The sequence below is a fragment of the Solanum tuberosum genome, unplaced genomic scaffold (assembly GCF_000226075.1).
Source record: "Solanum tuberosum cultivar DM 1-3 516 R44 unplaced genomic scaffold, SolTub_3.0 scf00184, whole genome shotgun sequence".
Taxonomy (NCBI): Eukaryota; Viridiplantae; Streptophyta; class Magnoliopsida; order Solanales; family Solanaceae; genus Solanum; species Solanum tuberosum.
The window spans coordinates 398,494-424,404 of record NW_006239109.1 but is presented as its reverse complement, the minus strand read 5'-3'; the positions used below and the strand labels follow the sequence as shown (position 1 = coordinate 424,404).

Sequence of the window (25,911 nt, the reverse complement as noted above, 5' to 3'; positions counted from 1 at the left end):
TCTCGTTCTCTCCCTCGCCTCTCTCATTTTTTATACAAACGCAAGTGTATAAAGTGCGTTTGTGTTTGTATAAAGCAAAAGAAAATTGTATATATATATATATATATTTTCGTTCCCCTCTCCCAGATCTCGCTCTCTCACTCGCCTCTCTCACTTTATACAAAAAATGCAAATTGTATAAAATGTGTTTGTGTTTGTGTTTGTGTTTGTATAAAGCGAGAGAAAATTATATATATACATATATTTTCGTTCTCCCCTCTCCCAAATCTCGCTCGCCACTCTCCCAGATCTCGCTCGCTCACTCGCCTCTCTCACTTTATACAATTGATCTTTTTGTATATGTATACCAAAGCAGATTACACAACTGCTCTCTTTTGTATATGTATTGCGAATACTGTACTCTTTTCAAAGAAATTTACTTTATTGTATGATTTTAAAAATCGACTGTTAAACTAAAATTTAAAAGAAAAAAAGTAACAAATTGAGGAGTCACGTTAGGATCCACTCATAAGTCATAAAATTCATTTATGAATGTCCCATTTAATTTAAACAAAATTTAGATAGGTACAATTAGGGCATATCTAAGAGGACGGGAGTTCATCCGAACTCTCTTGATAAAAAAATGATTTTATATATGTGTGTGTGTTTGTGTTTTGAAATCATTGAATACAAGACTAGAAGTTGACTCATTTGTTTAGGTGAATTGATGTTCCGGGTTCAAATTCTAAAGACTATATTATAAAGACATGAGTAAAGATAAAATAGTCAAACATCTCTTTTAATTGATTTTTTAAAGGAATGTGTAGATGAAAAACACAATAAATATTTTGAGATTGAAAGAGTAATAACTAATCTTGTGAACGTAATGTGATAGAGAAAAAGTTTAAAAGAGTCCCTTATCTTTGAATTGAAACTCAAAAATTATACTTATAATTCTTTCATATAAAGCAGCAAAGCACTAATAGTTATATTTGTAATATTGGTGCACTTTTGATTCTCGTCTAGATTTTTATCTATTTTTTAATGTTGATTTTATCCGCAATATAGTGTATGGAATGCTTACCCATCTTCCTATTTGTTTTAATAGAAACAATAATTTCATGTGAGAGAAGTTGGGAAGAAAAATACTCCTTGTTCCGCTTAATATTTATCAGCATAGTTAAATCAAGCATTTACTTTTGTTTTTTCGAACTATTCTCTACATTTCTCAAGCTTAAATTGCTTTAAAGCGTATAATAACATGAAAATTTTGCAAATACAATAGAAGATAAGCTAAATTTTAAAACTCAATACATTAAAAAAAACTAAAAATAATATAATAAGATAAGGTCAAACCTAACACTTCATAATGCAACAACAACATATGTAAGTAAGGTATAATAAACAAGCTTCTAGTAGCCCCTAATATCAACCAATTTCATAATTGGTTTTGATGCTGATTTGATGGCAAGTTATTTCACACTTACTTTATTTATATGAACAAAGAATATTTTTCTTTTTCGTATTTAAATCCTATATAATTAAAAAAAGTTAATTCAATAGAGAACCTCTCCTTGAAAATATGAGAGTAGGAAAATTAAAATTGAAATACACATGACTTTCAAGTTTATTCAAATTGATTACACGCATATATAATGAAATTTTATTTTCAATTTAAAGAAAAGAAATATATATGATACATTTTCTACCTCTAAGTTCTCAATTTATTATCTCATTATAAATAAATGACACAATAAAAAATAAGAAAAAATAATTTTTTTTGTCTAATGTAACATGACCCGAATCCAGTACCCGATATCCAAATATCCAGAATCCAGCCCACCCAATAAAGCGGTCAGCTTTCTTCTTTACACTTATCTTCTTCTTCTTCTTCACGGTAAAGCAGCAGTTAGTTTTCAGCACTGTACAGTACTTCGCCACGAGAGACCAAATTCTCCTTCTTCGATTCTTTTGAGTTGATTCTACAATGTTGAATACTGAAGTAAAGCAATAAACTTTAACGAAAGGCGTTTTCGAATTTCAGGCGAAAAATGGCTTCAATTTGTACTTCAAATTTTCACTTTTTATGCAGAAAAAATAACCCTAGCCCTATTTCTCATCATCTACTATTATCTCCCTCTTCTTTATCCTTCTCACGTTGCGGCGGATTGCGGTTGTGTCGTTGCGCCGCGGTGAAGACCGGTTCAGAGGGCGGAGGGATTCGGAGTGATAACGCGGAGCTGTTGCGGAAGCCGGTGATTTCGACGGAGTTGGAGACGACGTCAGAAAGTGAGGAGTTGGTGAAGGAAGAGTCGGATGATGAAGTAGGGAAGAAAGGCGGAGATGGAGAGGGCTGGGTTGATTGGGAGGACCAGATTTTAGAGGATACTGTGCCGCTGGTTGGCTTTGTTAGAATGATTCTTCATTCTGGAAAGTAAGGTCTCAATTTTGCTTCTCTTTTAGAATCTGCTAATTTTAAAGACTTGTTTATTGATTCATATATGTAATATGCTGTGTGTTTGTGCCTTTATCTCGAAAAAATAGACTTTCTGGGGATTCTGCTACTGCTTCATGTTTCTTCTCAACTGGAAAAAACTACTGTATTATATGAACTAGTAATTAAAAAAAGGAAACTTTGAATGCAGGGTAAACAAAGTATGCTCTCTTTCTCTTCTTTGACTGCTCATTCGTTGTCCTCCGGTGCCTCTTCCCTGGATAATGAAGTTTTTGTTTATTCAATAGCAAAGGGAAATTAAATTGTAAAGAAGTTTGGTTTAAATGTGTGATGATCATAACCATATCAATATGCTCTGAAGAAATGGAGCATTAGACCCCTCATAGGATGACAACGTTAAGCTGCTCCAAGTAAAGGGTGATATTTCTGTTTGGAGCTTTGACCTGGTGAAATTTATATGTCTTTTCTGCTCCAGCGATTCCAAGTCTGTCAAATCTTTTCTTATAGCTTCGCTGGTAAACTGAGTCAGGCTGTCCATTTTGTTTGGTAACTTCAAAATTTTTAAGTGGTTCTCAGTGAAAAACAACTACTTTCTCATAGCCATGATTTCAGCAAGTCAGAGCAAAATACCTTATCTCTAGCTTAGGTAGTTTATGCTCTTATGAGTCATAAACTCCAACTCTTCACAGCATGAAAGCATTTGTAGAATGTTGACATCTGGTTGATGAATAGTACCATGGATGAAGTGAGCCTTTGAACTGCTCAATCGAGTCACCACATTGTTTTGCTGTAATCGGAAAAAAAAAAAAAAATTATCTTGGAGATCAGATTATGGCTAACCTTTCTAAGGTTAACTTGGTGATCAGTCTGTTTTCATCCCCTTTTCCTTTCTTTTCGATGGAGTTGTTTCTGAGTTGTTGACAGAGATAAGATAGTTATCAACCTCTCTCTGAGGTGTCTATTCTACAAAAAACCTTTCTCAAAAAAAGAAGAAGTCTATTCTACAAAAAGGTACTTACTTGCCTCAAGTCAGATGTCTTGTATGTAAATGAAATATGAAATAATGCAGCGCCATAGTTTTGAACCCCCAAATCCTATATTTTTACTGTGCATACTTGATAAAAAATGTTTAAATATTTCTACAATCGAACCCCAACCCCTGAAAAAAACATTGATATCATTCATTGTTTTTTATTTTCATTTCATTTGTTCAATCTACAATTTTGCAGATATGCAATTGGCGATAGGTTAAGTCCTGATCACCAGAGAACAATTCTACAAAGATTGCTTCCATATCACCCAGAATGCGACAAGAAGATTGGCCCTGGAGTTGATTACATTACTGTATGCCATCCTCCTCCTGCTTCATTTACTGATCTCTTGCATTGTTATCTCACATCGCATCTTTCTCTGTTCACTTGGTTTGATCTCTCTATCTCTCCATGCACAAATGCTTCTTCTTGACAGAAAGACTGGATAACTTCCTTGCATGCACTTGAAAGTTGAAACTAGTGTGAGCAATCTCAAATTAGAGATAAAATAATCTTATTTTTAGGTGAAGGATTAAGAAAGGGTTTCTTATATTAGTAGCTTTCTTAAACTCTATTCATATCATGGTGAAATATAGTACTACCAGCTTCTTTAGTTTTGATGAGGAAAGAAAAAAATATTACTAGATAGTACTACCAACTATTTCAGTTTATATTGCAAACATTATATTTTGCCCTCTTGGCAGCATTTTCTGTGTTATGTGTAATCCACAACACAATTACCGTCTGAAACTTGTTAATCTGTTAGCCGGGAACTTCATTTATTTTTTGGAGCTCTTTCATATTTGTTGGATATTGTATATTGTTTTAGGTTTATGGAAGGTCAACACTGCGATTTTTTCAAATCAAAATAATGATTGAGCTCGACTAAACTGCCTTTTAGGCCTATTACCTTGCTCTATTTTATGATTTTGAGGTTTAATAGAACCAGGAGAGAACTATATTGTTATACATACCAGTGCTGAAGCCAAGGGTATCAGAATGTAGCAAAAATAGCAGGCAAACCCAATCCATCACTAGGAATGGACATCTAACCTGTTCTTAGGGTTGAAACAGTATCAAATCCAATCCATAGGCGAATTGCCCCAACTACTGTAGGGGAAGGCGTGCTTGTGAAAAGCTTTGATGGTGCAGAAAGGGACGACGCCTTTGAGATCAAATGGAACTACAAACAGTAAAACAAAGGGAAGTAAATGGAATGTGGAAATTGCTAGTCTGAATGGTGTAATATTTTAGGGAAATCCAATGTAATATATAGTGATGAAGGGTGTTCAAGGAGATAGGGAATAGGACAACTGTGGAAGAATCCATGGAGAACAAACCCGGGAAATACTCCTCCGTCCCATTTTATGTGGCACCATTTGACTTGACACGGTGTTTAAGAAAAAAAGGAAGACTTTTGGAACTTGTGGTCTAAAACAATTCTTGGATATTTGTGTGGTTGAAAGTCATTTCATTAAGGGTAAAAGTGGTATTTTAAAGTTAAATTGTTTCCAAGTAAGGTGACATTCTTTTTGGGACGGACTAAAAAGGAAAGGATGCCACATAAAATGGGATAGAGGGAGTAACTATGATGTACGTCATGAATGAACAAGATATGGAATATCGATTGCAATATGTTTTGAACAAACGGTTCGTGAATTATTCCACAGATGACTGATGAGATATATAAGCCTATCATGAAGCTGACAAAATAATGAATCAGATTTAAAGTTGAATAAACTGAGGGAAGTCAAGAATATTTTGGGAATATCTTGGTGACAAAATAAGAGAAGGCAAAGACATTATAAATGAATGTTGAGTAAACTGGAAAGTTGATCAGAGGGAGGTGGCCAAAAGAGCAAGTCATACTTGAAAAAGACCAAATACAATATCGCCAGGGAATTGTGGCATTTGAAAAATGGGTTCAGGACAAATTTTCAGTTATAGAAAACAAGATTTTAGTTTTAGGGTTTTACAATGTACTTAAGGAATCTAGTAAAGAGTTGGCAGTGCAATGGAGAACTATTTATCTTTAAGTTGGAGTACATCTTCAGGGTTTGCATACAATTCTACTTGTCAAAAATATAAATAAGTGAATAAAGGAGTATAAATAAGTAAACATAACTAAGCCTAGTATTTAAGTGGTGAACAACCACTTTGGTTTTTGGCACCCCGTGGTTATTCATTTACCTAGGATAGCCCCCGACCCTTCCTCCCAAGGGGTTTTTCTACTGTCCATTAGGTGGGAATTCCCTATTCAAGCACATTTCAGTAACTTGTAATCCCTTTGTTTTAGGATAAGTAGCTCATAGAACCGTATGACTTTAGAAATAGTTTTGGATTGTTTTATGTGCTATTTCCAGGAAGTGGACTGTACTTTTAGGTTTCTACTACTTTACATGTGCATGTAGAGTGCGTGGAGAGATTCTCTTTTGCAAATTTCTTAACATTGCATATCACTTGGTTTTTGCTTGACAGGTAGGGTACCATCCAGATTTTGAAAACTCAAGATGTTTATTTATTGTCCGCAAGGATGGTGAATCAGTGGACTTTTCATACTGGAAATGCATAAAGGGGTTAATTAGAAAAAACTATCCACTCTATGCTGACAGTTTTATCCTCAGGCATTTTCGGAAGCGGAGGCGTAATGACTGAATGTATCATTCGGAACTCGTACCTACCCTGAATTTCATGCAAAGGAGTTTCTTTTACTATTGCCGAATACATTATGTTGAGTGTCGATCAAATAATTTTGAAGGTTGTGATATAAGTTCGTCTTTATTGGGAGACTACTGCAATCTACTCACCGTAGAATTGCCCTTCCAATTACTTTGTCTAAAAATCTACACTGTAGAATTCAAGTTACTGTAGTGAACAAAAGGAATTCAAGTTAGTGTAAGTTTTGCTTAGATGGCCAGGTCTCATACTGTTGCAAAAGAAGCATTTTAATATTTTACAAAGTGTTGAAGTAAAAGCTTCCTTTTCTGCCTTTAAGTTTTTTTTTTTCCTTCTCATTTTCTCCTATCCCTACTCTCATCCCATGACCTTTTGGTTGGGTTTGGCAGTTGGAGGTTCCTTCTTTTCCTTATTGTAACATCATTGTTGTATCAAGATGTTGCAGTGATCGGCGTATTCGAGTTTCAAAAAGGATAATTTACCTATTCTGGTAAGTAAATTGCAGTCCAAACTCAGATGGCATTTTCAGATTTAAGTTTAGTTTTTTCTATGGCTAGACTAGTCTTAACCAGGATCTAATAGATAAGAGAACAGGCTATGACTTTTTGCAGAAAAAATGACAATCCTCCATTCCACAGGTAGCTATTGTTTTCCACCAACACAAGTATCGAGTAACTTAATTTATATAAATTTACATAGATAGATGAAATTTATCTGCTAGTGTTTAACCATGTCATTGACACACTCGTGAGTGTTATTAGGTGCACACAAACTATGTCTGATTATTAAAAAAAAGGAAAAAAAAAGGTAATTTTAGCCACCGTATAGAATACGTGTTGTGTTGTTCACTAAAGCATTATTAACATCCATATGACCTAAGCTCTAGAATACAACAAATTGGAGATCTTTTGAAAATTTCAGCTAAGATATTATGACTAACTGACTGGTTAGAAATGTGTCTGTCCTTGTTTTATTGGTTGCTGAGTTCTGCAACTCTAAGTCAAATCATCAGACAGAATATGTAGATCAGTCGATCAAGAAAAGACATAATTAGGTACTACTTATGGTGCAATAATAACTATCGTTTCATTAACGAAGGTTACGATAGATGGATAAGTACCCTTTCTTCTTAACTAGTGATCCAATACTTTGTTGATAAAGTAGATAAAAGTCTGAGAGATCAAGACTTTAAAAGTCAAGTAAATATAAAATGTGATCTAGTATTGATTCACCTAAGTCTAAGAGTGGAGCTATTTGGTACATGTATTAATTAGAGAAGTTAACAATTAGAGAAGTTAACAAATAGTACTTGATAAAATAGTTAATGTGCGTGAAAACTGATTCGAATACTATATTTTCTATTAGAGTTTGCACTTTGCAACATGGTGCATGTATTGATTTGACATTATCAGTTCACAAATCAAACTAGTGGTGCTAATAAGATATGTTGAATTCAGACACGTAGCATGCAGTGGTGCGCCTAGTGATATTTTTTTGGGCAGTTGAGCACTAAAGTTTTAAGGATATTTTTGTTTACTAATCACTTATGTCATTTTAATTATCGTAACTTAATGCACATTATCTAGAAGGGATTTATCCACAATTAACTTTAAATTAATTTTATAGTGTAAAAAATTATTTTGTTATTCGTGTATATTAAACCTAAAACCTAACTAATAACAATCCTATCTAGACTAAGCGGGTTGCTCCCAAATAAAGCATGATAAATCACAAAAAAAAGAAGAGGATAAATACAGAGGACTAATGTGAAAACACAAACAATTTCTTTGAAAAGAAAATTACACTTGGCACTATAAGAAGTTATGTAGTGTGCTTTGAATGTAGCTAGAATAATGGGTTGATTCATAAAAATGACGTTGGAGGTGAGCTAGTCTTAACTATTTGATCTCGCTTATATCATAATCAAGATATCAAGCTTAACAAATAAAAAAAATATATATCAAGCTTAACAAAGTTTGATTATTGATTTTAAAGGCTTATTCCTGATAAAAATTGAGGATCAAAAGTTTAATATCATCCATTTTTCAAGATTATTAAAAGCGATATTTCCTAAAAATAATGACAGAAGTGTTGACTAGGAACATTTTTTGATAGGGTTTTGATAAATTAAAAAAAGAAAAGGAGTTTGACACTTTTACGGCAAATGCTTTTGGATTGGTTTTGACAAATGGCTTTATAATATATGTCTCTAGAGGAGAATATTATATAATATATAGTTTGAGTGACTAGAAATATTTCTATTATTTGGATTTTGGTTTGACATAATAATGACGAGACGCAGTTCGGGTCAATTTCTTAATCAACTGCATTTTTATTATTTGTGGATACGAGCGCTCATACAATGCATGTGTCGAGAAATCAGTATATATATATTACTATATAGTAACTTTATTGTATTCAAAAGGAATTTGCTTGTATTTTTTCAAACTTAGACGCAGATCTCCTCAAGTTATATATATATATATATATAACTAACAATTTGTCACTTACTTATAATACATAATATATTGTCACTATACAGAAGTAAACTGAACTTTTGGGACTGTGTGTTAATAAAAGTGACAATTACATATTAGGATATATGCTTCTTCCTTCCTTGCACTTGGGAAATTAAACAATGAAAACGATTGATGGACTTAGAAAACTACTATTGCTTTACTAATTCTTATGGAAATAATTAATGAGTGACACGTGTATGTATATGCATGCATCATCCTCAATTGTTCTCAAAACTGGTCTTAATTAATTAGTGCTTTAAATTCATAAATAACATGGCATAAAAAAATCCATAATGTATATAGCTTAAGTGTTGTGACTTGTTAACATTTGGCAATAATTTATAGGTTGTATAATTAATTACATCATTGTCCATCAAAGTTCAAACTTTTCTCTTTCTTTTTTTACCATTTTTAGCCATGAGGATAGCCCCAAAAGAAGGAGGAGGAGGAAATTCAAAAAAAAGGATATGAGTTCCAATTTAGAGTCTTCAATATTGAAATTTGATGTTGAGACTTGTATATAATTCCTCTTTTCTCATTGTGATGATGTACGAGCTAGCTTACACGCATCTTGTCTATTCCACTAGGTGACTATCAACATATATAAATATCAGATAACTCTAATGATGATCAAGTTAGCTTACGTGCATCTTAACTAAATATTCCATTAGGTGCCCATCAATAAATATAGATGTATATAAAATTAACTCTATTTATCAAGGCTTAGGTATATAGAAAGAAATTATCTAATATTTTCAATTGCTACTGAAATTGAAATCTAAAAATCTCTTCTTTTTTCACCCATTGATCACTAAGTTACACTCTTAATCACGATGTTTGTACAGTCTTTTATCAGTTTAAATTGTTCATTTTCAGTCGAAGTAAATGTTTGTATCATTATATATCTCTTGACAATAGTGTTTGCGTTTAATAAAGCTTAGCCAATTTCACAAAATAAATTGAAGTGTAGTTACTCTAATTATACGTCTTTCTATATGTCTCCTTCTAATTGGAACACCAAGTTAATTATTGATGCCATAACCTATTAGGATGTACCAGATGTCTAAATCTCACCAAATGATCATTTTCATTTTGTTGAAATATTTTGATCAAATTGGGTTTATAACTTCGAGTGTGTGCGCTCGTTCACATTACCAACTCCAAATCTAAATACAGGAGGAAGGTTGCTGAGTAAACAAAAATAACCTCGCGATCACATAAAAATAGGAATAAAGTTATGTACATCTTACCATATCTAGCTTTCACTTGTAGAGTTATATTGGATTTATTATTGTTAATCTATTCACTATTTGCGAAAATAAAAACTATTGATGTAAAATATATTTGTTAAAAAAAAACACTTGATGTAATTGTCATGCATATATAAATCCTTCGTCATATATGGTCGAGATATTGAGGTGCAAAAAGAACTAAATTAAAATATTTGGAATTTCCTATATTTGTTTTAAAATTGGAATACAGGAAGGAATTTTTGGGTGTATATGAATGATTTTAATTTCATCCTTTAATTATAATATTTATTGTGATTGCCATTTGTGTATTCAAATATTTTCTAAATATGTTTATAAAATGTATCGTCTCTAATGGATACACTATTACACAAACTATGTTCATTTTAAAATCATTTACTTATTTTACTTGTTTAAAAGTTAATTATAATTATATTCATAGTTTCATACCAATTCAAATTAAAGTATGTTGATTGTTGAATACTTATTCTGACCATAAATTAATTAATTACTGAAATTAAAGTAAAGATGCCGTCTTGGAGAGTGTCATGTCAGTATATTGGTGATCGATTGATTATAGTAAAATAATTGTTGTTTAACATTAATGGGAAGCCACATCTTAAGATATTGACCTTGAAATGAACAATCTTTTAGATTAGTTCTAGTTTAGGTAATGCTTATTTAAGCCCTCACATGCTTCACCTCGAGTAAATAAATATATAAATAAGTTTATTTTCAAATTCTTCATTGATTGACTACGTGAACTTTCACTTTGTTGGTCAGAGTTCGATTCATCATCTGTAATCTCCTTCCCATATCCCTAAATTAATTCTTCACTTGTAGTTGTATTATGCGATACCATTTCCTTATACCTTAATCTCCTTTTCTGCTTTTTAAATTTAGAGAAGTCAAATTCCTTAGTCAATTCTCCCTCGAGGGGTATGCACTGTTAATGAAAAGTTTTTATACCATGCAAAATCATGACATGTTTATATTTGTAGAGTCAAATTATGTTGCATAAATTAGAATGAAAGGAGTAGTATAATCGAACTTCTCTATACCAACAACGCTTGTTGCTATGACGAAATATTATTTTAAAAAAACATATAGTATAACATAACATGAAAAATCGATTAAAAAATGACTTATAATTAATTAGCGAATGATTGTTATAGAAAGGTATTAGTTTTAACATAAAGCTTATGTCATAAACCTTTATGATTTGTGTTGGTGAAAAAAATATCTTCTTGTCTGGGTGAGTAGACAATTTATGGAGATCCATATTGTGCTATCATTAAGAAAGTTTGTTCTTGCTTAATTAGGTTACCCATTTTCTCACATTTGCCCACGAATATTCTTTTATTAGAGTACTATATAGTAATATAAGTCTTTATATCATTATTATATATTATATATATATATATATGCCTCACACATTAATTAAGTTTGAAACTCTGCAAAGCCAACACATGGCTATGTGCCTTGAACTTCACATGTCGTAGTCAACAAGAGATAGGTCTACAATGATTGATCCTCTAAATAGAAAAAAACAAATTGTAGTCTATTTAACTTGAAATAGTTATGTAAGAGGCATAGTCCAAATGAAGAAAGATATAAACATGAACCATGATTGATAACATATATTGTATAAGGTACAAAATTCATGGAGAGATTGTAATGCAACAACTAATAATTTCACCAAGTTATTTAGTATTACTACTATGCTTTTTTGGATAATATTTGGTTAATTGGATTAGGAAAGAAATATATAAAGTTTTAACATAAATAATTGGAGTTTTGCCTTTGTTTTTCAAAGTATATAAAAAAATAAAAGATGACATCAAGATTATTTTTGTAGTTCACGTATTTTATCATGGAAAACTAATTAATACACATATAAGTTATCACACCTTAAATCTGCTATAAAAAGAACAATACAATGTTATGGTACAAATATTATACCAATATTACTTATACAAAACCACCCTAAAATGTTAATCAAAGGGCAACAACTAAACAAATAGCGAGATTGGTCGCAACTTCATGAATATACATCACTCTCGTGGCACCAAATTCATTATTGACAAAGTTACACCATTTTGGCCTTAGCTCTAATCGAAGCTATTATATATATTACTTATATTTTTTTTATTTTCTACCCGTTATTGGATATCCGTATTATAACGCCTGACTAAAGTTAAATTGCAACAACGTAGAGGCATTTTTGGAGGCGACACTTTCAATAGAATTTTTTTTATACACAAAAAATCAAATCTTAACCATCTGATTAAGTGTAGATGAATCTCAAATATGTCACCACGAACCGTGCCGAAGAAACTTGTTATAAAAGCACTTAGACTTCAATCAAAGAGATCTCAACCAACTACTAGCCAATAAGAAAGTGCCAAATTAGTGCAAACCCAATAAAAGATCACTTCCTTATTTTAGTATTTAGCCAATCCCTAAACACCAAATGCCCTTCATACAAGGGCTAGTACTACACACTTTTGGGCATGCCTCTTTTATGCTCACGTCACTATCCCATAAACCAAACAAATTAATCTCAACCATTCATATCCTTTCTACGTGGACGGTTAGATATCATCCCACATTTCACTCAATTATTGGCCCAAAGTCACACCAACCTTTCTCCTACCCCATCACTATTGGCCCAAGTTTTATACTTTTGGGCCCCACAAAAGCCCATTATTTTATTATCCAAAATTATATATTTGGGCTACCGACTTCTTTTTAAAAAAAGTCCTAATTAGCCACTTGGCACTTTCAAGAACCACTCAAAGCCAAAGAAGAAACGTCTAGCAGTGTACAAGTGAAAGCCAAAAAAAGGAGAAAAAGAAAAAAAAGGTAAACAGGAAAACAAACTGTTTCTTGTGTTCCCATGTCAAAAAAGAAGTTTTTTTTTTTTTGGTTGGTGTTTCCTTAAATATTATCTATTTGTGGATAAGTAGTCAAATGATTAGTTTTCTTGGTTTCTTATCTTCAAAGTTTTGATCTTTGAGCTTTGTGATTTTTTTAGTTGAGTTTTGTGTATTTGAAGGTCAAAAGGTGAGTTCTTTATTGGATTGGTGGGTGGGGGAATTTGTGTTTTGGGGGTTTTTGGTGTGAACTGAAAATGCAGTAAAGTTAGTTGAATGAAGTGAATTTCATATAGAATTTGTTTTTGATGATTTTATTGATAAGGGGTTGGTGAGTTTTAGCTTTAAATTGATTTTTCATCTCTTTCCAGGTATATTTTGCTTTTAATTAACTGTGTGTTTGTAAATAGATGTACATTTATTTATGTGAGGGGTTGAACAGTATGATAGGGAAAAAGGTTTAAAGGAAAGTGAATTAACTTGTTGATCTGATATGTAGGTTTTGTGATTCTTGAATAACAGAGGTGAGGTTTGAAGGAGGATTAGGTGAGGACTGAGGAGTTTTTAGTGAAATGGGGAGTAATTATCATTTCAAGAACTTTGGTAATGAGCCACCAGGTGAGGGTGGAAGTGGTGGTGGTGGTGGTGGTGGGAAGCAGCTGGGGAACTTTGGATTGCCGCGGCAGTCATCTATCTATTCGTTGACATTTGATGAGTTTCTTAGCTCAACAGGAGGGAGTGGTAAGGATTTTGGGTCAATGAACATGGATGAGTTGTTAAAGAACATATGGAATGCTGAGGAGAATCAAACAATAGGAGGGCCTGGGATTAATGGGCAAGAGGTTGGTGTTCCACGTGGGCATTTGCAGAGGCAAGGATCTTTGACTTTACCTAGGACACTGAGTCATAAGACTGTAGATGAAGTTTGGAGAGATATGTCAAAGGAGCATGGTGGTGGGAAGGATGGAAATAGTGTTGGAGTGCCACCAAATATACCTCAGACTCAGAGGCAACAGACTTTTGGGGAGATAACACTTGAGGAATTCCTAGTTAGAGCTGGAGTTGTCAGAGAAGATGCACTGTTTGCTGCGAAATCGAATAATACTGGAGGAATCTTTGGTGATTTGTCCTATGCTGGGAATAATACAGGGCTTGCATTTGGATATCAACAAGCTAATAATAGGAACACAGGTTTAATGGCTGGTAGTATCCCTAACAAGAATGGTGAAACTGTTATCCAGACTGCTAATTTGCCACTGAATGTGAATGGGGTCAGATCCACACAACAACAGCTAAGACCACAGCAACTGCAACAGAACCATCAACCACAGCAACAGCAGCCACAGCAGCAACCGATTTTCCCTAAGCAGCCTGCTTTGCCCTATGGTGCTCCTATGGCTATCCCAAATAGTGGGCAGTTGGGCAGTCCGGGAATGAGGGTAGGGATGGTTGGTATCCCTGATCCAGCACTCAACTCTAATTTCATTCAAGGCACTGCTCTAATGGGTGGAGGAATGAATATGGTAGGTTTAGGAGCCAGTGGGGTTACTGTTGCAACAGCATCTCCAGGTGTTTCATCATCAGATGGACTTGGGAAAAGCAATGGAGATACACCTTCTGTATCTCCAGTTCCTTATGTGTTTAATGGTGGTTTAAGAGGCAGGAAATACAGTACTGTGGAGAAGGTTGTTGAAAGGAGGCAGAGGAGAATGATAAAAAATAGAGAGTCAGCTGCTAGATCAAGAGCTCGAAAGCAGGTAATAGCTCGAATCTTACACATAGGCTATGCCTTTAATGTCTGCATGCATTTTGTATTTCATGTAACATCATCAACGCATGCATATTATGAAGAATGATGGATCATGTATGAACAAATCTAAGTAATAAGCTGGGAATCATCAATTGTTATATTCTTTCTTAGACGTAGCTGTGTGCTCTAGTTCACTAGTTGAAGAGAAATACAGCTACATCTAAGAATCAAGAACTTGTCTGACCTGTTTCTCTAACTACATGCAATATCTTTATGATTTGGTGAACTTGATTTACTTTCCAGACAGAAACACAAATCATCTGTCGATTGGTAAAGAGTCCTCACGTTACCAAAAAAATCCTGAAAGAAATGGCACTAGCTTCTCATCAAAGGAGTTTATCTCACATTTTTCAGTCTAAAATTTTCCCATCAAGTTTAATGGGAAAAGTTTGCTCTGCTGTTTTGGGGGATTCTTGTATGTCTACTTTTTGGTAGCAATACTCTCAGTATTATCTGTCATGCAGCCGAGAGACATGAACAGCCAATCTGGCCCATCGGATGTCAAATGTTAATACTAATTTGCATTTCTTCCATCAAAGTTAATCTCTACATGACTCTCCAAACCTATAGAAAAAATTAGTAAAACTCTCCAAAATTCCTTAATGTTAGACTTTAACGTTTTCAGAGGTTTATTAAATACCACGTCTTCGCCTCTGATTTTATGTGGAGCAATACAGCAAAAAGATATGTAGGCAGGTGTCAATTTCATTGCCAAATATACCAGACAATTTCATAGTCATTTAGTTCCAGGGTGTCAATTGTCGTTATCAGGATCCAGAGAACACGAAACAGTAATAGGAGGCTTACTTTTCAACTCAGGATCTCTCTACAATATTTTGAAGGATTGTAAGTTAGAGAGACACTGTGATAGTGCTCAGAGAGTTATTTCAAGCTAGGAATGGAAGTCCACACTGGCAAGTGTAGAGCCACCTTGTCTAAAGGGGTATCAATTTTATTGTATTTGTACTATATGTTGAATTCCCTTGGCTTCTTCGTGTGGTTATTTCTTTATATTTTGACTTCCCTTGGCCCTTAGTGAAAATCCCTACTCTGCTACTGCACTAGTACATGGTATGTCATAAAGGAAGCAGCAGATGATTTCAATTTTTTCATTTTAGTTTAATCGTTTGAATAGTGCAGTTGAGTACTTTAAGACAGATAGAAGGTTTTTTCATTTATGCCTAATCTCTTTGTTGTTTGGAAGGGTTGGAAGAGTGATAAGCTGAAAAAGATAACATAGATTTGTGTAGAAGACCTGTAGAGCTCAAAGGAAAATAGAAATTAGCTTCATAGACTTGTCACTTTATACAGTACGTAATGATTAACATCCCGTCTTTGTTATCCATCCATGGACGTGCATCTTTTAACTCGACAAAATATTTGATATCATATGCAGCAGAGTGATAGTGTATTGAGGTCTAACGTGACAAGAATTGAAAGGTCATGCTTCATAGAAGCTATAAAGATTCTGTTTACGACAAGGTAATGCAATTTGTGCTTTACGAAGCAACCAAAATTTGTATGACCAACACCATTCGCAACATATGAATAGCTTAGAACCTTGTGTATTTGTCTTTCTGTATGTAACCTAGACCAAAAACTAGCCCATCAAATCCCTTAATTTCAAAGTAAGTGCATGTACTAAATAGTGCCTCGTTTTAATCTGTTGTACACTCTTGTGTTCAATGATTATCATCTTTTTAACTTTCTCTAGGCCTATACTATGGAGCTAGAAGCAGAAGTCGCAAAACTAAAAGAAGAAAACGATGAACTTCAAAAGAAACAGGTGACCTTTTATACAATCACATTGCATGTTTTGTCTGTCTCAATAGTTCGTCTCTAACTAGATTGTACTGCTGCAGGAAGAAATGTTGGAAATGCAGAAGAATCAGGTACATGAAGTTCTGTTTCCTCTTATTTTCCCCTCATGCTGCATAGTTTTGCTTCCATAGACATAGTTCAATAATTCAGCACACACATGCTAGAGGAAAATGTACTATTTCATCTTGGAACCTGCCTTTATCCATAAGTATGGTATAATCGGTAACTATCTTTTAGATCATCCATCCAATCACCATGCCTGTTATTTTAGCCCTATGAGATTGAATAAACACTTCTCAGCATTTTTCCTCGCTGACTGGAAAAAAACAAAATGCTGTTCTTTGCTACTGAAACTACTCTCTGAATCAACCATCTCCAGTCATTGTTGGTTAAAGTGGCTAAGAAGGTACCTTCTTTTAGCACACTATTCCATCCCTATAACCTGCATTTTAATCTCACTATGTACTTCATCTAGTCAGGCCATCCATGTTATACAAGAATAACAGCTCTTCTCGGTTTGATCCTATCCATTTTTTATCTATAGAAGCTCAAAGCTAGTCTACCTTGTTGTTTTCTTCTTGAACTAAGTTAGCATAGGCATTTTTGGATCCAAAAACTTATGTATTGCATTTTTGTGACACAGGTTATGGAAATGATGAACCTTCATAAGGGAGCTAAAAGGCGATGCTTAAGACGGACACAAACTGGTCCATGGTAAAAAGGGTTTCAGAAATTAGTGGTATTAGCCCATATTTACAGACTTATAGTAGGTGCCCTGTACAGAAAGGGAATTATGTATTCACTGTAGATCAGAAGAGAAGAGTTGTCTTTTTGCTGTAGGTTTTTCAGTGTGTTAATTTCTTATTCTCCCTCGATGGCATCATGCATAGAATAGAGCCAGAATGTAGAAATACCTAGTTGACAGCAGACACACATAAAAATACATATATTAATGGCTCCTTTTGTAATGTGTTCTGTACAAGTGATTTGGAATATTGTTTTGACAGGTTCACTTTTAAGCTATGATGCTCGGATCCTCCAGAAATGACTAAGAATCCGAGAAATGTATCTTGAAAGTAATTATCGTAGGAGTTTATGTATTTTTAGTTAAAAGTGTTATAAGGAAATTCAGTATGCTGTCCAAATGTTTTTCTGAAAGGGTTTACCACACGAACAAAACTTCAAAATATCACCATACTTGCAAATGTGTAATTTAACACCAATTTGCACCGTGATAGTAAGTGGCTTATGTTGAAGATAACTATCTTCTAGTAAAAGGGCATTTTTACGATCTTTCAATAAAAACAAGTTTTGACTACTTTTTTATATTTTCAATTTTCCATTTAAATTATTAGTTTTTGGACTGTATCATATGCAAATTTGCGCACACATCGAAGAAAAGTGGCTTTGCCTATCAACGTCACTCGAGTTGAATATAATCTCGTTTAAAAAAATATAATCAGGGTGGTTTCATGTGATGTTGTGATGTTTAGATACCTAAATGGATGGTGTTTTCCTTTCAACCCTCTCTTCCTCTGAGGCACTAAGCTTTTATCTTGATCTATTTTGTTTTCCACAAGTGGGGCTTAGTATTTTTTTTTCCAATAATTATAATATTATGTACCAATAAATTAGTTTCAAACTGCTAATTTAAAGGATTTCCTTTCGTTTAAAATGCCTCTATCGATCAAATGTCTATACGAGCGGATTTAATTGATCGCGCCACTGAATCCATTCAACTGCATTAACATGTACACCACAGAGCACTTGCTTTTCCCATGCAAACGCTGAAGAAGAAAAAAAGGTATTTACACATCGCAATAGTATAAAAAGATGTCAATCAAACGGCATACATACTATTGCACTGTGCAAAGCTCCATGTGGTTGTCATCTTTGATAAAACGCTCTATCGAGACAGATATGGTATTTGAAAGGCGCTCTATCAACAGCTTATTTTCGGTCTGGAGAACATCTTAAATGATGTCACAGCTTGAAAGATTCTAGCAATACAGTTTCAAATACTTCCCTCAATCAACAGAGCAGGCCACGGCCATATAAACAATCAGCAAGTTGTCTTAACTAATTCTGGAGAAATTTTGAAGTTTCTAAATCCGCTAATTTATTGAATCATCCTTACAAGCAGCACAAGGCATCAACAGTCAAAGAAAAAGGAGACGGATGAATTAGTGGCTATCATCAGCCTCATCAACTTGAAAAAATAGGCAACAAATAGCATCGTAATGTCATCAAGAGTCGTATGTTGCAATGTGAATCTCGGTAGTACATGGTATAGCACAAAAGACAAATCACATGGAATTAAACAACCCAGTACACTCGAGAAATAAAGCTTACATTATGTAACAATATTTGGGATATTACCTAGTACGGATAGCCAGGGGTGCAAGAGCCGTCTTTCCATGAGATCATCTTCCTATGATCTCTTCCTCTAAATGATCGAGCAACAAGCTCACCAGTCATAGGTTTGCATAAACCAACATCAATCACAGAAGTGCTCCTTCTCTTCTCAGAAGATGAACCCCCATCTTCAACATAAAAGTCAAACAGCAACGCAAGACAACGAACCTGATGAGCTAGGACTAAGTTTTCCTCAGCTGCCGGTATAGCATTTAAGATATGAACATTGACCTGCAACAGATTAGATAGCTACTTCAGTATAAGATTGACCATAAACTTGTTGAAAACTGACATCGACTATCTCAATTAACGAACAAGTCAGCAAATTGTCTGACTCCTTAAAACTACAGTGGGTTAATGAAAATTTTCTGCCAGCAATTAAGGAATAAGCCTAGTTTCCTTTTGAATAAGACAGTAGCCACAGGTTTGCTGCTGAATTACATTTCACTGCAGACCTACCTTACATGGATCAAAAACACTCAAAACTTTTAGATCTATTTAAAACATAGAAACCCATTTAACACGGTCCAGCAAATAAAGAATCCATGTAACATAGCTACAGGATGCAAAACCAAACCATTAAGTTTGTTACTGCTAACCTCTGCTTCCATGCTGCGAAGTTCATTGTACCACACAGAACTATCCACCTTGTAATAGCTCTCCGCCTGTGTTGCCTCATAGAGGCTCAATGTGAAAAGAGGAGGCCTCAGTGGATACTCCTTGCTGATTTTGATCTGCCATAAGAATTGCCCAAATGTTAACCATGAAGAGGAAATTTAAATTGAATTTTGAGATAGAAACTGAGAAAGGAATGATGGTAGACCTTGGATTCCAATTTCATTTTTCTTTCATCGTTATCCATCTTTCTTGTCAAAACAAGACAATACTCCTGAACCTTGCAGTCCACCCATGACTTATCACTGACCCCAGCGGATCCAGGTGTATTATTACTGTCCTGCTCAATCTGCACAATGTCATCCATTTCACTATCTGATTCCAGAATAAGGTCTGTATCATCTCCGTATTTCTTAAAACTCGGTGACTTCCCCTTTGTAATTGGAGAGCTGGTACTCTTTGAAATGAACGCCAGCTTTGTAGAATGATCAAAATCAGTTCTTTTAATTGGTGTGACGTTAATATCATTTATAGAGGTGGCGGGAACTAAGGATGGAAGCTCCCCATCCTCCCTCGTGCTTTCTACCTCTTCTTTTGAAGAAGCAGACTTCCCATCCACCACAACTTCCGTAGGATGCTGAACTTGTTCTTCTGTGAGAGTCAATGATGAAACCTGACTAGGAGATGAACCAAGAGTGAACCATGCATGCAAACTGCAGCGAGGATCATGTGAAGCCCAAGGAACTCTTCTACCGGCTAGAGCTGGCCAGTTTAGGTTTGTTAAAGAGTCAAACTGCTCCCTGTAACTCAGCCAAAAAAAAGTTCAAATTTCCAATATGAGTCAAGACCTTGCTTTCTAACCTTAAGGGCGAAAAATAAAAGAGGAATAGAAGGAGCAAAAGACAATTCTAGAGATGAAATTTCAATACTGAAAAACAAGGAATACAAGACGTCACACCATTATCCGTGCACAAAAGGACAGTAGGAAATAGAAAGAAGTCAGAGTACGAACTTGCAGAGCAAGTAAAGCATTCGCTATATTTAATAAATTCAAACATCTTCAGCAAAATAAAACTGCATGTAAGATCATCTCTGCCAGAAGTCAGTCTCATGTATGACATTTGTCCCTACAGATCCACAACTCTAAACATACAGTTCAGTGACTCACACTAGAGCCAGCTGAGCCTTTTTCCGAGCACGAACTCTTTGCACAACCGTTTGCACCCGATTTTGCTGCCGATACAGCGACAGACCAGAGATAACAGCAGTGTGCTTTGATGTCTCATCATTTGAAGTCTCAAAACCCCTAAGCGATGGTGACACCTCAGGTAAAAAATCGATGCCTGCCAGATGCTGGGCCCACTTGTATGGTCGTGAGGTTCTCCTTTCATCGAACACAATTGAATGATCAATTAGCTTTGCAGACTGCAGAAAACAAAAGAAGCTGAAAAAATCAGAAAGACTGAAACAAACAGTTGAAAGTAAAAGGATTAATAAGTACTCCTATATCTCAAGTTAAAAACCTGGTGTGGAAGCTCAAGGCCCGTGTCATCCGGAAATAAATTGCATAAGATGTCATTATCAGCATTCTCTTGAGAGCCTTCAACTCCAACACACACACTATTCAACTTAATTAAGTACTCAAATTTCAAAGTGACAAGTTTTCTAGATTGTAAATCAGATTTCTCATCATCATGTATATGAAGTGTGACTTTAAGAGGGTGAGTTTGATAAATTCCAGCCTGCTCCAGACTTTCCTTGCTGGGTATCTTTTTGGGACGTTTTCTTCTCCTTTGTCCATCATCTTCCTCATCTATATCATCATCAACTTTAGAGCTCTCTAAGCTGGCAGACACACCTTTACATGAATGATTTACCATTCAGATAAGAACGTATAGAAGAGCAAAGTTAGTAAAACGGGTACTTAACTAGGAAAAAAATGATGAGCCCAAACAAGAAATCCAGAGAATGGGACTAACCAGTGTCTTTATTTGCTTGCTGGCGGGCAACAGCTTGAGCATCCTTCACACTACCAACAATCTCCAGATCAACATTTTCTCCAAAGGCTTCTTTTTGGGCCATTAGCTGTGAATAAATAACATATAGAGGCGGCGGAAGCAACTCTGCATATTGCGCCTGCTTCAACTTTTTTGTGTGGAGAACTCCAAGCTGGTGCTGCACCGGCAAGGATGCTTTCTTGAGTGATTTTAGGTGTGATGGGAGACTTGACAAGAACTTCTTCCTGTTTGCAATGGTCTCCTGTAGAGCCTTCTTTTTCTGTTCCAGTTTCTCACGAAGCTTGCACAATTCTTTGCGCTGACACAGCAAATAAGTAAATTCAACACAAAGCTACAGCCAGACTTATCACACCTAAAAGAAGGAGCTTCAGCCACTCCTCCAATGACCATATAAGAGGTGGGGATTATACTACAAGCAACATACAGCTGATACATATTGTCTAATACAAGTTTTAAATAGAGAAGCATAGAATTTGATCTCAACTTTAGCCAATACAAAATGATACCAAGATCTTTTTCCAGCTCATGAAATAACATTTTGCAACATCTACATTAGAAGAAGATTATATAAGTGTTATATGGGCAGAATCCACTGAAAGCACCACTAAAAGGGATGCCAAGGTGGGTATATTTTCAGAATATCTCTATTCCCCATTGACGTACAAACCTCCATGTGATCTCAAACTTAGCGACATAAAAGAGAAGCATAAAATTTGACCTCAACAGTAGCCAATACTAAAATACCCAAGATTTTTTCCAGCTCATACAATAACATGTTACAACCTCTACACATAAAATATATTTTTTTTAAAAAGAACAGACAAGTACAATATGTGCAGAATCCACAGTCAAAAGCATCACTAAAGGGTAGCCAAACTGGGTATAGTTTCAGAGTCTACTTCTATTGATTGTAACAACATTGATATGAACCTTTCTTCACAGCATCTACTTCTGGAACCAATTTAGTAATTGACATAAAGAAGATAGTTATAATGTTACCTTTTTCCAAACCAAAAAAAAAAGATGATAGTACATGAAGACATGAGTTTAAGAAGCAAGATAAGAATTTTGATTCACCAAGCAACATGAAACACCTAACTCCTCCATTTAGCACAAGATGCTGAGAAATAACACTAGTAAACAATTACTAATGTGGAAATAGAAAGGAGTGCTCGCCAATTGCATTAAACTAGTTTACCTGGAATAGCTCAAAATTGAACCGCTTTAGCATCAAATTGTGTGAGTTATCATTTGACATAACAGTGTTTTTTATCTCCTCGGGTGCATCTCTAAAGAATTCTTCCTCAGGAACAAGTTCAATATCAGGATATTTTGACCTGAAATCTTTGCAGGCCTTTATAGCTTTCACATAATGACTTTTTTCATACATCAAGTTGTGGAGCTGCAGCGTGGTGAAGTCCACAGGAGCTTTTGCACGTTCAGTTTCCCCCTTCACACGATCCTCTTCGAGCAATATTGATCTATTTGCCTATGGGAGGATGTTTAAGGTAGTGTGAAATAGTTAGTTGAACATATTAACATAGATTTCCAGGCACAAATTACTTTCGTGCATAGATTTCATGGAACAATTATTTTGCTATTCAGCAATCCTAACGTTGGTTAATTGAAACAACTTAAGAATGGTTAGATGAAATAAGACGGCCCAAAACTTTCCACAAATTTCAAGGATTAGTACCTTACTCAAAGTGTGGAGCTCAAAAAATCAAATAAAAGTATACAAATCTAAACTTCACATGGAATATGTGCAGCCTAACAATAATAAAATGCAACCTTAAGAGACATTATATGTGCAATTTGCAGTGAAGCGTGTATCAAGTTTGAGAAGTAAAGCAATCAAGCAACAGTATCATTCAATTAGAATTAGAGTTTAAATACAAGAGGATACAACCAACTCCCCAATATTAAGGCTACAGCCTAACAACTAGACCTAATCTTCAAGAAACAAATTGTTGGAATTCCTAAAGTAATACACTCTCACAGGGCCGTATATTCTTCGTGTTGATCAACGATGATTACAATATCGGGTACCCCTGTCATATATTTAATCCCGCCCAGATATGTTTGCAAGAGAGATAATTGTCTTTTCAACAAAGCTGCATCTCTTTCGGGAGACGGTTGAGTCTCCCTATTTTTTGTTCCATTCTCAAGTCCCTGAACTTATGAAGTCTTGTTTCTGTAGTGGACAAATTCGTTAACATACTGCCAAGCCATTTTTTATTAACATAATGACACCGGGCACTTATTGCAGCCCACTCTACAGAATCAACTGCTTTATTTTTGGTACCAACAATTAAGAATTGTTTTCCCCTACTTGCTGCGTCAAAACTAAATCACAGGCTTCTGATAAAAAACGAGCAGTTCTAGTAAGATTTGCAATACGAATACCCTTGTGCTTTGCAGAGATATAAGGCGCCATTTTAGGATTCCATTTCCTAGTACCCATGACCAAAATGAAATAAATTGTTATGTCATAACACATCTGAACCCAGACACAGTTTCATCCTATGGCTGAGTCTACACGGAAGCTAAAAACTAAAAATTTGCTCTTGAGATGGGGACTCGATGTATATCCTTTTTGCATCTTCTGCAGCACTGAAGTCGAGACTGGAAGTCACCTATTTTTCAAGTGTCAGTTTACTAAAGATATATGGAGCAACATACTCAAATGGCAGAAAAGGATCAGGGGAATACTGGAGTGGGAACTTGAATGGAGTTGGATGCAACAAAATTCCAGAAACAAAGATCCAAGGAAAGATGATACTTAAAGCTAGTCTAACAATGGTGGTTTATGGTATATGGCCGGAAAGAAATAGACGGATTTTCCAAAACACAACCATGCCCAAGGAGAAACTAGTACACTAGATGAAGCTATCTCTGAGCACAAGAACTAGGAATAGTAGGAGGTTGTTTAGATATATAAAATCACTAAATGAGTAGTAACTATATTTGCCATCTATTTTGGTTTCTAGCGGATTAGATGAGAAAGGATTGAATTATCCAATTCAATCCTAGCTTTGTAAAGAGTTCACCTGGTAGTTGGTAATTAAGAAAAAATGTAACTTCAATTGCCAAATAAAAAAAAAAAGGAACGGAAGCACATGTACATAGTTCTTTTTGTTTGTTATGTGCACGTAGATTCAATTACTCAATAAATAAAACTGAGTTGAGATCACCAACCAGAGTGATCAAAGATATACAATACTAACAGATGTTTTGCGGGATGAAAATCAAATAAAACGGAGAAAGGTCGAAGTTTTCTAAATCATGCCAATTAACTATGCATAGACTCCCTCCATGATAGTCCCAACTGAACTAGTGCCAGGGCAGCTGTACCTAAAAAGCACAGGTCTCCGGTAAATCTACCTACCAAGGCTTAGAGCAACTCTCACTGAGTATTGTAGCTGAGTCCATTGAATTACATCAACCAGCATTCAAACGGATGATACATATATATATAAATTGAGTCTAGAGTACCAACAGCTCATACTTAACCTTACATTCATCTTCGTTTGACTAGTTTTATCACTTCGTTAATAACAAAATGCTACCTTTACTTGAAAATTGGATTGACGAGCGGATTATTTAATTGGAAACTGAACTCATAAAACTTTCAAAAAAGAACAATTGGAGATGCAATGAAATATTAACCTGACGGAGAGAGACGAAGTTGATGAAAATCTGAGTGACAAGTTCGCGAATTTCAGACTTCGGCGTGCTTTCTTTCTTCATAGAAAGCATTTTTGAGACGATTTCCTCTACTGAAGCTTTGCTTTGCTGCAGAACCTCGTGCGGCGACCTTTCCGGCTTGTGCTCCGGCAGTATCTCGCCGGGTTCCCCCATGGTTACGTCCATTTTCATCTTTACTCAGTCGCTGCCTACAGGTTTAAGTGATACATTAGGCTTCTGGATGTGTACGCTACTAGGGTTTGATCCGTTTACTCCTGCTCGAGTGCCTGCCTTTCGGTCTTCTCTTCTTATTGCTTCTTTTTTTTTTCTCCTTCTTTTTTAAGCATTAATTTCCAGAATTTAAAAGGAAAAAAAATTGGCAAAAGATTTTTAAAAAAAAAGATACTATGTTTTTGTTTCAAGATGTTCTTGCATTTCTCAAAAATTGTTTTCTATGTTATACATTGTTTACTTTTTGAGAAAATATAAAATAATTTTAGCGGTTCCTTTCTTTAGTATTTTGTTCTTTGATTTGTCGGAATGCATAACTTTGAAGAAATTGGGGAATTTGGTGGTCCGTCATGACTTCCGACAAGCAAACATAGTAGCAGACATTCTGTCCAGATTAGGTTCTAAGCTAACAATGACCGATCAACCGCTTATCCTAATAACTCCTCCCAATGTTGTAATAGATCATCTCAAGACAGACCAAAACGGAGAACTATCTAGTAAACTAGTATTACGGTCAACGTGTAATAA

General features: G+C 35.0%; 3 protein-coding genes across 5 annotated transcripts; 2 read left to right on the top strand and 1 right to left on the bottom strand.

The window, feature by feature from the left end:
* The first annotated feature begins 1,851 nt into the window (after positions 1-1,851).
* On the top strand, positions 1,852-6,340 carry LOC102595787 (protein DCL, chloroplastic). The gene is made up of 3 exons (XM_006354816.2): positions 1,852-2,413; positions 3,664-3,778; positions 5,944-6,340. The coding sequence occupies exons 1-3, from the start codon at positions 2,031-2,033 to the stop codon at positions 6,118-6,120; spliced, it is 675 nt and encodes a 224-aa protein (XP_006354878.1). The 5' UTR covers positions 1,852-2,030; the 3' UTR covers positions 6,121-6,340.
* A 6,327-nt stretch (positions 6,341-12,667) lies between these two features.
* On the top strand, positions 12,668-17,440 carry LOC102577461 (ABRE binding factor). 3 transcript variants are annotated; one of them, XM_015312047.1, is made up of 5 exons: positions 12,668-12,775; positions 13,286-14,543; positions 16,311-16,382; positions 16,459-16,488; positions 17,061-17,440. In XM_015312047.1, the coding sequence occupies exons 2-5, from the start codon at positions 13,359-13,361 to the stop codon at positions 17,133-17,135; spliced, it is 1,362 nt and encodes a 453-aa protein (XP_015167533.1). In that variant the 5' UTR covers positions 12,668-12,775; positions 13,286-13,358; the 3' UTR covers positions 17,136-17,440.
* A 1,071-nt stretch (positions 17,441-18,511) lies between these two features.
* Positions 18,512-25,496, bottom strand: LOC102594687 (THO complex subunit 5A). The gene is made up of 8 exons (XM_006354812.2): positions 25,135-25,496; positions 22,664-22,954; positions 21,427-21,763; positions 20,971-21,305; positions 20,616-20,872; positions 19,656-20,247; positions 19,432-19,566; positions 18,512-19,063 (listed from the first exon to the last, which is right to left on the bottom strand). Exons 1-8 carry the CDS (start codon positions 25,342-25,344, stop codon positions 18,797-18,799), a joined length of 2,424 nt encoding a protein of 807 aa, XP_006354874.1. The 5' UTR covers positions 25,345-25,496; the 3' UTR covers positions 18,512-18,796.
* Between the last annotated feature and the right edge of the window lie 415 nt (positions 25,497-25,911).

Bases quoted from the DNA above. Each gene is read 5' to 3' on its own strand.
- LOC102595787 (XM_006354816.2), top strand. From the start codon at position 2,031: ATGGCTTCAATTTGTACTTCAAATTTTCACTTTTTATGCAGAAAAAAT. The intron at 2,414-3,663 runs GTAAGGTCTCAA...ACAATTTTGCAG, and splicing joins ATGATTCTTCATTCTGGAAA to ATATGCAATTGGCGATAGGT. The intron at 3,779-5,943 runs GTATGCCATCCT...TTTGCTTGACAG, and splicing joins CTGGAGTTGATTACATTACT to GTAGGGTACCATCCAGATTT.
- LOC102577461 (XM_015312047.1), top strand. From the start codon at position 13,359: ATGGGGAGTAATTATCATTTCAAGAACTTTGGTAATGAGCCACCAGGT. The intron at 14,544-16,310 runs GTAATAGCTCGA...AACTTTCTCTAG, and splicing joins GATCAAGAGCTCGAAAGCAG to GCCTATACTATGGAGCTAGA. The intron at 16,383-16,458 runs GTGACCTTTTAT...GTACTGCTGCAG, and splicing joins ATGAACTTCAAAAGAAACAG to GAAGAAATGTTGGAAATGCA.
- LOC102594687 (XM_006354812.2), bottom strand. From the start codon at position 25,344: ATGAAAATGGACGTAACCATGGGGGAACCCGGCGAGATACTGCCGGAG. The intron at 22,955-25,134 runs GTTAATATTTCA...ATCCTCCCATAG, and splicing joins ACTTCGTCTCTCTCCGTCAG to GCAAATAGATCAATATTGCT. The intron at 21,764-22,663 runs GTAAACTAGTTT...TTGCTGTGTCAG, and splicing joins TCAATTTTGAGCTATTCCAG to CGCAAAGAATTGTGCAAGCT.